The 12228-nt window shown below is 58.9% G+C and overlaps 2 protein-coding genes across 2 annotated transcripts in view; both read right to left on the bottom strand.

The window, feature by feature from the left end:
- Positions 1 to 4251: 4251 nt before the first annotated feature.
- On the bottom strand, positions 4252 to 8203 carry CHMP6 (charged multivesicular body protein 6). Its single transcript, XM_005530712.2, has 8 exons — positions 8104 to 8203; positions 7664 to 7773; positions 7110 to 7197; positions 6347 to 6433; positions 6190 to 6255; positions 6000 to 6080; positions 5757 to 5811; positions 4252 to 4573 (listed from the first exon to the last, which is right to left on the bottom strand). Exons 1-8 carry the CDS (start codon positions 8164 to 8166, stop codon positions 4521 to 4523), a joined length of 603 nt encoding a protein of 200 aa, XP_005530769.2. The 5' UTR covers positions 8167 to 8203; the 3' UTR covers positions 4252 to 4520.
- Positions 8204 to 9165: 962 nt separating this feature from the next.
- The window catches only part of RPTOR (regulatory associated protein of MTOR complex 1), a 96546-nt gene continuing 93483 nt past the window's right edge, over positions 9166 to 12228 (bottom strand). Inside the window, exon 35 of the mRNA XM_005530668.3 lies at positions 9166 to 11238. Coding sequence (XP_005530725.2) covers positions 11170 to 11238 — 69 coding nt within the window. The 3' untranslated portion in view covers positions 9166 to 11169. The remainder of the gene's footprint in view (positions 11239 to 12228) is intronic.

The raw sequence follows: 12228 nt of genomic DNA, 5'->3' as shown, positions 1-12228 counted from the left end.
AACTGCCACCTCCCAGTGCTCCTTCCACCCATCCACCACGGGCCTCGCGTCCCCCAGGAGGAGGAATTGTGGCTCCTACGTCAGAGCAGGCTCTGCTGAGGCATTTCAGCCCTGCCAAGCAGCACCGCTCACCGTCTGGCACCACGAGCCAGCAAAGGTCACATTCCCGGCCGCGCTCGGACAGACCCGCTTTGTTCCCAGCGCTGCTCTAATTAGGAAATTGCGTTGATTTTTTTTTTTTCCCACAGTTGAACTATCAAAACTTGGGCTTGTTCCCTGCCAAAGCCTCTTCTATTGCTCTGCTGGTGACTCAGCGTGACACCAGGGCACTGAAAATGTGGAAGAGGGAAAGGGAAGGAGGCAGTGGTTGGCTCCCGGTGTGTCCGAGTGGGCAGCTGGGACGGGGGGTGGCACTGTGAGGTTTGGGTGCAGAATTCAGCACCCCCAGTGGTGCCCCCGAGTGTGGGAAGCACCCAGGCCCCCACACGGCAGGGCAAGCTCAGGGTGTGGATGATGAGGGGGAGGAGGAAGATGAAAGATCCTCACCAAACCCTGGTCAGGGTTTGCCAGGGAGGGAGGGGGACAAGGGACACCGTGAGTTCATTCCCCTGGAGTGGGAGCTGCTGAGGGGGGACAGGGAGAGCCCCCAGGTGCCAAAAAGGACCCGGATGAGAGGATCCGACACCTCCGAGGTTCTCGGTTCTGTTTTGTTCTTCCATGGGTGCCCCAGGGAACATCGGAGGCAGCAGAGCATGACGGCGTGTCAGGGGGTGCAGCTGGGTTGGGATGTGCAGCTGTTTTGGGGCTGTGCAGCTGTTCTGGGGGTGGGCCGGCAGCCCCCCTCCCTCCCCGGCAGCGCTGCCATCCAGCTGTGTTGGCATAGAAACCGCCGGGGCTCTGGGAATTACACAATTCCCTCAAAGCCCAGGGAAGAGGCTGCTGAGGAGGGGAGCAGCTCCCGGCTTTTGCCCCAAAGCAGCTCCGTGTCGGCTGCGGGCACACGGAGGGGCGGGGGCGGCTGGGGAGGGCCCAGCACAGCCCCAGGGAGCGGTGCTGGTGCTCAGCTGCCTCCTGGACAGCCGGGAATGAGAGCGGGGAATGAGAGCAGGGAATGAGAGCGGGGAATGAGAGCAGGGAATGAGAGCCTGTCCAAAGGTACCGCTGCTTGCATAACGCCGGCTGGAATTCCGGCTCCCCGCCGGTGTCCCCATGGGATGGGCAGTGTCCCCATGGGATGGGCAGTGTCCCCATGGGATGGGCAGTGTCCCCATGGGATGGGCAGTGTCCCCACGGAACAGGGGCTGGCCCTGCAGAGGGGAGTAGGGAATGGGCAGCGATCTCTCCCAGCAGAGCTCCTCGTTTCCCCCAGTGCCGCACAAACTGCTGGGAATAGCTCAGAGACCCAGGAGGAGCGAGTGCTCTGGGAATGCTGAATTCCCTGTCACTGTCACACGTGCTGTGCCTGCACGGCAGCTTTGCCATTGTCCCCAGAGCCGCAGGAGAGGGGCCGGGGCCGGCCCGGGGGCTCCGGGGGGAGCTCCGGGCGCTGCGGGGGCAGCCGAGGCAGGAGCGTGAGGTTTGTTCCCGTTCTCCTGGGTTTAATTAACAACGAGCAGCGCTGCCTCCGCGCTCCTCTCACCCAACATCTGGCCAAGTCAAACACAGCTGGAAGAGCTCTGCGCGCAGCCCTCCCGGCAGGAGCTGGCTCCCACCCCGCTGCCGCAGCCGAGGGGCACTGGGAGCGCTGATTAAACTCTCCCAGCTCGGCACAGCCGCTTTCCCAGGGCCCGGCAGGACGGGCCGGGGGGGCTGAGCCGCCGCAGAGGCTCCGGCTGGAGCGGGCAGGGGGATCCGAGGGCATCCCGCTGCTCCCAGCCGCAGGAGAGACGTAAACCCCGAGTAAGAAGGGAGCAGCTGCTGCCCAAGCGCTGCCAGAGGCTCGGGAACATCCCAGGGCAGCCTCAGCCCGCCTGTCCCCAGCCCCCGGGCCCGTTCCGAACGGGACAGTCACACACAGGGCCGGGTGCTGGACAGCCCCGCGGGGATGGAAGCACAAAGTGCCACAGACGGAGGCAAAATGGGACGGGACAGTTTCCTCAGGAGGGAACCACACGCCCATGTGAGCCCCGAGCCCGGGCACGGACTGGCCGTGGATCAGTTTGACAATTCCAGGGTAATTCCTACAATCCCCTAACGTGGCCTTGCTGTAAAGCCAAGCAGGGAGGGCAGTGGCAGAGCCCTGGGAAGTCTCAGCCACACCTGGTTCAGGGCCGTGCCAGGACTGTTTGTGTCACACACAGGGACCGCTCTGAAATTCCCTGCCCACATCTCTCCCGGGAGCGAGCAGGGCAGGGAGGAGGAACTGCTGCTCACCCAAACCCTCCCTGTGCAAACACGAGGCTGAAGAGGAGTCGGTGGAACCACTGGAGCCAATTTATTGTCACAGCCCAGCCCCGGCCCTTCCTCCCAAGGAGACCCAGCACAAGCTGTTGGGGCAGGGATTAGCGGAGGAAGCCGCGGCCAATCTGCTCCGAATTTCCCTGTTGGATCAGTAAATGGGCTCTCCACTCTGGCATCGAATGGAAGGAGCCGCATTAACCCCTTCAGCACCAGCCCCGTTCCCTCTCCACACCCACCAGGACCCGGCCCAGCCTCTCCTGCTGCCAGGACGTTCATCAGGAAGAAAAGCGGAGCAGAGGGACTGCAGCACACCCTCCCCATCCCTCTCCCGTGGCGGGGCCGATGCCGGGGAACAGGGTTTTCCCAAAGCCCCGGCGGTGGAAGCCGCGCTCCCAGGACAGATCCCTGCCAGATCCCCCTGGGAGCGCTCCCTCCGTGCACCGGGACACGCTGAGCAGGGCAGCAGCTCTGCCAGGGCTGGAGGAGCCTGCAGGAAAAGCGCTGCCCAGAAATGCTCCTGCCAGCGCGGCACTGCTGAATCCAAGGCTCTCTCTGGTGGGAACGGGCTGCGTTGCAGCACAGCCGGGACCGAGCACGGAATAAAGCACCGGGAGCAGAGCAGGACCCTGTCCCTGGCAGGGCTGGGAGCAGGAGCTGCCTGTCCCAGCTGGGGTGACCAGAGACCCTGGCCTGGGATCATCCAATGCCCCGGGCAGCTCCAGAGGCTGCAGCTGCTCTGCCAGCACTGCCCTGGTGTCAAACAGGGCCGGGGGCTGTGGGATTGGTAGGGAGCTGCTCAGAGACAGCAGTGGGAGTGGAAATGGGGCGGCTCCAAGGCACTTCACTGCCTTGGGGACACACGAGCAGGACGAGGATGTCCTGGCCAGTCTTTGGAACACAACAGAGAGGACAAGGAGAGTGTGAGTCCACCCAGAGCTGCTGCTGGCCCAGCATCATGGGGAGCATTCCAGTCCCTGGGATCACTTTTTGTCTAGCACCAGATCCCACAGCCCCAACGACAGCCCCACAAACTCTCCAAGGACCCTCTGATCCTTCTGCTGCCACAGAATTGCAGATTAGGGGTCCTGGCTTCAAGTACATAATGAATAAAGATCTGCAGTGTCCTGAAGAGCATCTGCAAGCTGGCAGGTGAGCCCGTTCCAAGAGCAGCCAAATCTGTCACCACTGACTGCCCAGGCAGAGCTCCAGCCCCTTCAGCTGAGTCCTCAGAGGGGATGGGGCTCCTCCAGCTGCTCCCAGAGCACTTTGGAGCGGTGATTCCTGGAGCTCCAGCCCCGTGTCCGGTGCAGCACGAGCCCGAGGAAACGCGTCCGAGTCCCCGAGGAAACGCTGGGCAGGAGCAGCTGGAGCAGAGTCCGTGTGATCCATCGCTCCATCCCGGCCACAGCTGAACTCTGACGCTGCAGCAGAGCCCACGAGGGAGGAATCCTGGCTGGAACACGGGCAGGAGCTCCTCGCTGGCACTGCAGGGGTTTCTGGCAGGCCAGGGCTCCTCAGCTCGCAGCACATCAGGCTCTGCCCGGCCAGAGCCGCTGCAGCAGGAGCAGCACCAGGCTGAGCCTGGCCCAAATCAAAGCCCTGGGGCTGGTTCTGTAGCAGGCAGGGCCGAGTCAGCGCTCCAGCACCGCCCAACGTGCAGCAGGACGGGGACACAGCACCCCTGCACAGACAGAGCCAGGAGAGAGAAGGGACACAGGGACACAGGGACACCAGGGGTGTGGCTCTTGTGCTCACCCAGCCCACGCCACAAACACCGTCACTCTGAGCCTGGGCTCTCCTGGGATGTGGCCAGAGCAAAGGCAGACTCAGACCTACAGAGGAAAACTTGGCTTTGGATGATTAAAGTTGCTGTTTAATCCTGGAGACAGCGCAGCTGAGTGAGTTTGGAATTTAAGTTACAAAAAATGAAAGCACTAGAAAATAATCTTGATACAAGAGCGATAATCAGCTGAGGTTCCCCACCCTGCGCAGGGAATCCTGCTCCACAATCCACCCAGCACAGCTGGGATGCTGCCAAGGCATTGCCTGTTCCCAGCACATGCTGGGAGGGCAAACTGTCCAGGGTGAAAGTTTCGTGGGGGAATCCCCAGCACTGGGAGTTAAGATGCTGCCACCAGCTCTGGCTTTGGCCTGTTCTTGATGGGTGACACTTCTGTGGAAGGAAAAGAAAGTTATTACAGAATCAGGGAATGCAAATATCCTGCAGCCATCTCCCAAGGAGGATCCAGGGCTCAGAGTCCGCTCTGCAGGACAGCAAATGCTTGCACAGCACCTGAACTGAGAGAAATTGGTTATAAATAATGCCACATTCCCAGGTGGAAATGCCCCTTTTACACAGCACTGAAGAATTACAGACTTTGAGAACATGCCCAGCCCAGGGACAGACCCTGGGCAGGAGCAGGGCCAGCTCTGCCCTCACCCCCTGGACCCCACAGCCCTGGGCCGTGTTTTGTTTGGCCTCAGTGCTGACACCTGAGCCCTGTTTAGGAGTAAACAAGCTCCAAGGAAACCAGCCCCATTCCCCACATCCCAGATTGCTCCTGGGCAGATTCCACACAGGGAAATGGCTTCTTCCAGCTCCACTCTGCACAAACAGGGAGATCCAGCTCCTGTGAGTGACAGCTCCGGGCTCTGCTGCCCCAGAAGAGTCTTCACCAGCCTGAGTTCTCAGCTCCTCAGCACAGACACCTGATGAATCCCAGTGGGCTCCTTCCCTGCCAGGGAAGGTCACCCTCTTAGTGAGCTCTCCCACTCCCCAGCTTGATTCCCACACAAATCCATCCACCGAGCCTTTGGATGGCTCAGGAGCACTCGGGGACCATCAGCTGCGTGGAGCTCGTGACAATCCTGGCACTGTGGGACTCCAGTGATCCTCATCCAGCTGCTTCCAAATCACTGGCAAGTGAGGTGGGAAGGGCTCCAAGTGACCCCAAGGCTCAGGGAAATCCAGTGTTGTGCAGGGTGAATCCAACATCCAGAAAATACCCGTCCCTGTGCCGTGACAGCGGCCGGGGCTGCGGGAGGAAGCCTTGCCTGGCTCAGGGAAGGGAGGAATTCCCCACGGAGCCTCCCGGAGGAATGAGGTGTCTCAGGGCACGGGGTTGCCTCAGAGCAGGTACAGGATGTGACAAGGACAGCAGATGTCACATCTGCTCCCCACGGGAATGACCAGATGTCGGTGGAACTTGGGTGTTCCTGGGGCAGGGGCTCAGCCGGGCCTGTCCCCACTGCAGGAGCTGCTGCTCCCTCCCGTTTCCCAAGACACTGGGAGAGGCTCTCAGGCCATGGCACGGGACAGGAGCACGGGGAGCCAAAGCTGTGCAAGGAGAACATACCTGGGATCTTCTCCGGGAGCGGCTCCGAAGGAACCTCTGGAAGCTCCAACTGTTCCTGCAAGGACATTAAGGACAGCGTGTCACATGTGTCACAGACCACAACTGGGCAAACACTGGGGCTGGCAGTGTCCCAGATTTCCCCCCAGAAAGAGCTCTGAGAGTAGGAAAAAGGTCCTTAAAAAACTGCTATTAAAAACAGCTTCCTAAAAATGTGGATTTTAATCCCAAAACCATCAACCCCACCTGAGTAATAGCATTTAATTCTTCTAGAATGGCATCTTCATCCTCCTCAGTCAGGCTGCCAGCCAGGAGCTCGTCTATTTGCTGTGGGAGAGAGGGAAGGACATGACATTCCCAGCCTGGTGGCTCTTGGATACAAGGCCCATCCCAGCAGCTCTGTGCTGAGGCTGCTCCCAGCTCCTCACGCACGCACCCTCTGATAATCCACAGCATCCTGCGTTTCTCCTATTATCCTTTCCACTTCTTCTATGGACATAACCTGAAGGGCAGAGCCAAAATCCAGGTGTGGGAGGGGCCTGCAGGGAGGCAGCTCCAGCCAGGCCCCTCTGAAGTGCCCCAGCCACAAGTACCTGGTGCATTTTGTTCAGACACTCATTGCCTATTTTCAGGCCCTCGATGACCTTCATTTCAATCTGGGTGAATTCAATGTCCTGGACCTGGAGCGGGAAGGAGAAGAGCCTGTCACACTTTGGCCAGGCATTGGCACAGGCTGTCCAGTGAATCCTGAAGGGATTTAACAGATATGGGGTGTGGCAGCTGGGGACAGTGGTGGCCCTGGCAGTGCTGGGAAGAGACTGGGCACAGAGGGCTCTTCCCACCTAAACAATTCCACGATTGCTATTATTAGGCAGACACAGGCTGGCAGGACCAGCAGAGAAGCTGCAGGGAGGAGTCAGTGGAGCCCTTTCTCTCCTGTCAGTGGCACCAGCAGCAGGAAACATCCACACAAAAAGCTCAGCACAGGCGGCTGCAGCAGCAGGTCCAACAGCCCGTGAAGTGATTTCACCGGATTATCCAGGTGCCAGTCCCAGCCCAGACCTCCCCAAACCCAAACACATCCAGTTCTGAAATGACAGGGCTGAGACAAGCCCAGGAAGGCCCCAGTGCAGCCACCCCCCCGTGAGTAACATCTCAGCAATTTCCAAACCACACATTTAACAGGGAACCTGCAGATTCCAAACACACCACTCTGTCTCTCTAGGGAAAATCGTGGCACAGGTACAATTTTGGAGACATTTGCCCTTGGACAGAGGGCTGAACACCTGCCAGGACCTGCCAGTTGGAATGGATCCAAGGGGAGCCCCACCCCGGACACCCCAAGGCGTCGCTCACCATCCGCTCCAGGTTGCTGATCTGGTTCTCTGTTTTATCCAGAAGCTGCTCCTGGTACCGTTTCTTTTTCAGCAGGAGCATGGCTTTCCTGAGGGACACAGAGGGAGGGCAACGCAGCAGGGATGAAGCAACTGAAGCCCAAAGGAGCCCCATCAAAGCCACCCTTGTTCTGTGCTTCTGCTAAAAGGGGACAACTTGTGTGCAGCTGGACTGGCAACCCCGACCCGCTCCTGCGAGGACAGGGGACGAGCAAATTGGATACTGGGAATAAATCCTGCCCTGTGAGGGAGGACAGGCCCTGGCACAGGGTGCCCAGAGCAGCTGTGGCTGCCCCTGGATCCCTGGAAGTGTCCAAGGCCAGGCTGGATGGGACTGGGAGCACCTGGGACAGTGGAAGTGTCCCTGCCCACGGCAAGGGTGTGGAATGGGATGAGCTTTGAGGTCCCCCCAACCCAACCCATTCCGGGACTCTGACTGCCACGCTCCAGCGGTGTTTCCTCGCCGGTGACACGCTGGAGGTGGCACTGCCGGCCCCGGTGTCCCCTGCCCCTCACTCTTTCTTGCCGTCCCGGAGCAGCTGCCGGGCCAGCGCCCGCTCCCGCTCCAGCCCCAGGCTCAGCCGCTTCTGGTACTGCCGGAGCTTGTCCCGCTGCTGCTTCAGTTGCTGCGGGACAGAGACACGGGGGAACGCGGGACGGACGGACAGACGGACAGAGGGACAGAGGGAAGGACAAGGGTCACGACCCAGCCCTGACACTTCCAGCGCCCCTCAGGCAGCGCCGCTGCCCCGCCCGCTCCGGCACCGCCAGCACCGGGGGTCGCGCAGCCCCAGCCCGGTTCCTCCATCGCCGCGGGGACCCGGCGACCCCCACGGGCAGCTCGGAGCCGGGCCGGGCCCGTCCGGTCCATCCTCCCGGCTCACCGGCACGGCCCGGTCCGGTCCATCCCCAGCTCACCGGCACGGCCCGGTCCGGCCCGGTGCCCCCCCGCTCACCAGCACGGCCCGGTCCTGCTCCGTGACGCGGCTCCGCCGTTTCCGCCCGAACAGGTTCCCCATGGCCGCTCCTGCCCGGCCCGGCCCGGCCCGGCCCCGACGGCGGCCGCGAGGGGCCCGGCCCCGCACAACGCGCAGCGAACGCGGCAACGGCGGCAGCGCGCCGCTAGGGGGCGCCATCGGGACGGGAATATCGGGAATGGAAATGAAAATATCGGGAATGGATTTAAAAATATCGGGAATGGATTTAAAAATATCGGGAATGGGAATGGAAATATCGGGAATGGATTTAAAAATATCGGGAATGGAATTAAAAATATCGGGAATGGAATTAAAAATATCGGGAATGGGAATGGAAATATCGGGAATTGAATTAAAAATATCGGGAATGGAATTAAAAATATCGGGAATGGAAATGAAAATATCGGGAATTGAATTAAAAATATCGGGAATGGGGGTGATAATATCGGGAATGGGAATGATAATGGGGAATGGGGGTGATAGTATTGGAATGGGAATAATAATATTGGGAATGGGGATAAGAATATTGGGAATGGGAGTGAAATAGGGAATGGGATAATAATATCGGGAATGTGGATAATAGTACTGGGAATGAGGATAATAATATTGGGAATGGGAATAACCAGGAATGGGGATAATAATATTGGGAATGGGAATAACCAGGAATGGGGATAATAATATAGGAAATGGGGAAAATAGAGGGAATGGGGATAATACAGAGAGTGGGATACAGGGAATGGGAGGTGCGGGAGGGAGGCTGTAGGGGATGGGGGCTCCAGGAGAGTCATGGAATTGTTCAGGGTGGAAAAGCCCCCTGACCCCGTCGTGTCCAACATCCCCCCGGCACTGCCAGGATCGGTTTATCCCTGGCAGCTCATCCCTCGCAGCGAGCCGGGCTGCAGCCGCGCTCCAGAGCTGGATCCGCACCCTGGGATCGCGGCATTCCGGGGCTGGGACACGCATCTGCCACCAACACCTCCCCCAGACACAAACCCCAGCCGGCTCCTTCCTGGGCCACAGAAGGATCCTCACAGCAGGAAGTGTTTCTGCATTTATTTTTTATTAACCATTTATTTGTCTGTAATCGCTTTACTCTCACATTACAATCGTGTGGGGGTTTTTATATATATTTTTTTAAACTTTATTTTTGTAAAATAAATAGAGATAAGTGAACTTTTAAGATAGGACGCTCTTCAGATCCTTGGTTAAACTCTGTGATCCCATGATTACATCTGTGCATCAGACCTGTGGAAGCACAGCCCACACACACTCAGGTAAAAACCCAACAGCCCCAATTCCTTAAAATTCCTTAAATCCGGCTGCAGCGGAGCTGGGCAGGACTCGGCTCCCACCAGGCCAGGAATGTCCTGTTCCTTTCACAAATACACTGATAGGAGTTAAAAATCCATTGTTTTGAAGCTGTGAATGTTAACGGGTTACGTGAGATCCCAAACTGTGGCTCCAGCCCCACGGACAGCCCGGGAGCGGGTCGGGAAGAGGCACAGCTCTGTTAAGACCATAATTAACTTTGGGTAATTTAAAAGTGGATTTTCAGGTAGTTTTTAGGTTTAAAGCCTTTGATTCATTATCCTGGGATGTGGCCCTCGGCCTCCCTGACAGGGACGGTGCTCGGGGACACCCGACCTCGGCTCCACCGCCGTGGCTTGGGGACCTCTCCCCGGCCAGAGCCCCCACCTGCCTGTGGCACCTCGGGGCGGCCACGGGACCCGTCCCTGGTGTGGTCCCGGTGCCCCAGGACACACGGGCACGGTGCCAGGGCCAGCAGCAGCACTGGGCATGGGACAGAGGTGTCAGCACAGGGACAGAGGGGTGCTGAGCCCTTCCCTCACCCCATTCCCTCCAGGATCTGCTTGCTGGGAGCCTGCAGATCCCCTGGGACTGGGAAGCACTGGGAATTCCTGGCCCCGCAGCGAGTTCTGCACCTCTGCAAGGAAACCTTTGGCTGTGCTCTCCCTTCCCAGCCCCAGCCCCAGCCCCAGCACGGATCCCAAGGGACAAAACATTCGTTATTTGGACGTGGAAGGTGTGGAAGACGGAGCAGGCCTTGCCTGGACAGCTGGGGTGAGGGCACCGAGCAGTGACTGCCTCCCTCCTCCTCCTCCTCCTCCTCGGTGATTCTCGGTGCCCAGGTGCTTCCACGCTCATTTCCAAAGGGGCAGCCGTGGTGTGCAGCCCCAAGGGGCCAAATCCTGCCCTCGGCTGTGTGCAGAGCAGCCGTGGGGAGCACACAGAGCCCAGGACACAGAGCTGTGCCTGTGGAGCTCCCCGTGGCACAGGGACAGCGGCTCAGGAGCCCCCGGCTCGCCACCGGCACCGTGGGCTCGGGTGGAACGTGGTGGCACCGGTGACTCGCTCCAGGCTTGTTGGGAGGATGGAGATCTTCATTCCCTTCCTTCCCTCATCTTCCTCACACGCAGCTTTACTGTCCTGCTCTTGCCATCTCCCTGAGCCCCTTCCTGCAGGATCCCCGGCTGTCCTTGCTGCAGGGAGGAGGAGGAGGAGGAGGAGGAGGAGGAGGAGGAGGAGGAGGAGGAGGGGGAGGTTCATGCAGAGGATGTGCTGCCCTGCCTCCCTGGCAGGTACATCCTGCGCTGCCCTGTCCCAGAACTGCGTTTGGCACAGCAGCTGGAGGGTCCCGTGGAGCTGTAGGTGAGTCCTGACAGTCCTTGAAGAACCCACACTCCAGTAAAACACGGAACAAAGACTAAAACAAGACCCTTCTCAAGGGCGTTGCCTCATCCAAGTCCTTCCGAGCTCAGGAGCCGTGTTCCTGACAGAGAAGCCAACCACTGGAAACAAAAAGAAATGTTCCTTTTCTGTAGCTTTTGGAGGATATAGCTGGAAAACAAAACCAAACCAAACCAGGAGATTGTCTCTTCCCCTTGTCAAACCCATCAGTAGCTAAGTCAGAAGAACAAATGTTCAAGTTATGGGGTGCAGCAGCAGCCAACACGAAACATTCAAGTCGATGATTTCTCTATGTACAGGGAGGCCCCGGAGCCGCTCCGGCCGCGCCGGGCGCCGTCATCTGATCCTCTTCTCCACCGAGTAGACCGAGATGTAGAAGTCATTGCTGCCGACGGCCAGGTGGGGCTGCGGGAGAGCACAGCGACAAACAGGCAGTGTCACACGGCCACCCAGGCTGGAGCAGCCCTCTGAGACCAGCCCTGGGACCCATCCCCACCCTGTCAGCCCAGGTGCTCCTTGGACACCTCCAGGGATGGGGATCCAACCCTCCCTGGGCAGTTCCAGTGCCTGAGCGCCCTTTCCATGGGGAAATTCCTGCTGCTGTCCACCCTGAGCTCCCCTGGCCCAGCCTGGGGCTGTTCCCTCTCCTCCTGTCCCTGTTCCCTGAGCAGATCCTGACTCCCCACTCCTGGCAGGGAGTTGTGCAGAGCCAGAAGTTCCCCCTGAGCCTCCTTTTCTCCCAGCTGAGCCCCTTCCCAAATCCCTGATCCCTGATGTTCCAGCCCCTTTCCCAAATCCCTGAGCCTCTCCTGGTGCTCCAGCCCCTTCCCAGCTCCCTCAGCCGCTGCTCCTGTGACCCACTCCAAGGTCCAGGTGAGGAGCAGTGACAGGCACAGGTGACAGTGACATTCAGCAGGGACACCCAGCTGCTCCACAGCTCTGCAGGAGTTACAGGGCCCATTTCAGCCACAGGGGAAAGTTATGGGAACCATTAGTTACCAACTGCTGACATAATTTCTCTAAATGACTGCAAATCTGCTCGTTAGGAGCCTGGGCTGAAAATGAGCATTTCCTGCAGTGAGGGGACCTGGCCAGGCTGGACAGAGCTTTGCTTTGCTTGTTTAAAGAGCAAACTGCTCTTCCCATCACATTTTAAATATTTGTGAGCTGATCTGCAGCTTTCTAAAATAACTCTTGTAATTCCTTCCTGTTTTCCCATCCATTCATTGTTTTCCCAGGTTTTCCAGCTCCTCCCTGAGCAGCAAGCAGATTCTCTCTGTGACTACTGCAGAGCCCCTCAGCTGTGACAGACCCCAAAATCTCCTTTTGCTCTGCCTCATCCCAGCCTTCAGCAGCTCGTGCCTTTAATTTTTGCAGCTCTCCCGTTTTCCTGAG

The sequence above is a fragment of the Pseudopodoces humilis genome, chromosome 21, assembly GCF_049639895.1.
Source record: "Pseudopodoces humilis isolate 2021_Gansu_Grassland_sample_001 chromosome 21, ASM4963989v1, whole genome shotgun sequence".
Classification (NCBI taxonomy): Eukaryota; Metazoa; Chordata; class Aves; order Passeriformes; family Paridae; genus Pseudopodoces; species Pseudopodoces humilis.
Note: the sequence above shows the minus strand (reverse complement) of the source record. Positions and strands in the feature narration are given on the sequence as shown.

Bases quoted from the DNA above. Each gene is read 5' to 3' on its own strand.
- CHMP6 (XM_005530712.2), bottom strand. From the start codon at position 8,166: ATGGGGAACCTGTTCGGGCGGAAACGGCGGAGCCGCGTCACGGAGCAG. The intron at 7,774-8,103 runs GTGAGCGGGGGG...TCTGTCCCGCAG, and splicing joins AGCAGGACCGGGCCGTGCTG to CAACTGAAGCAGCAGCGGGA. The intron at 6,434-7,109 runs GTGAGCGACGCC...TTCCCGCTCCAG, and splicing joins TCAGCAACCTGGAGCGGATG to GTCCAGGACATTGAATTCAC.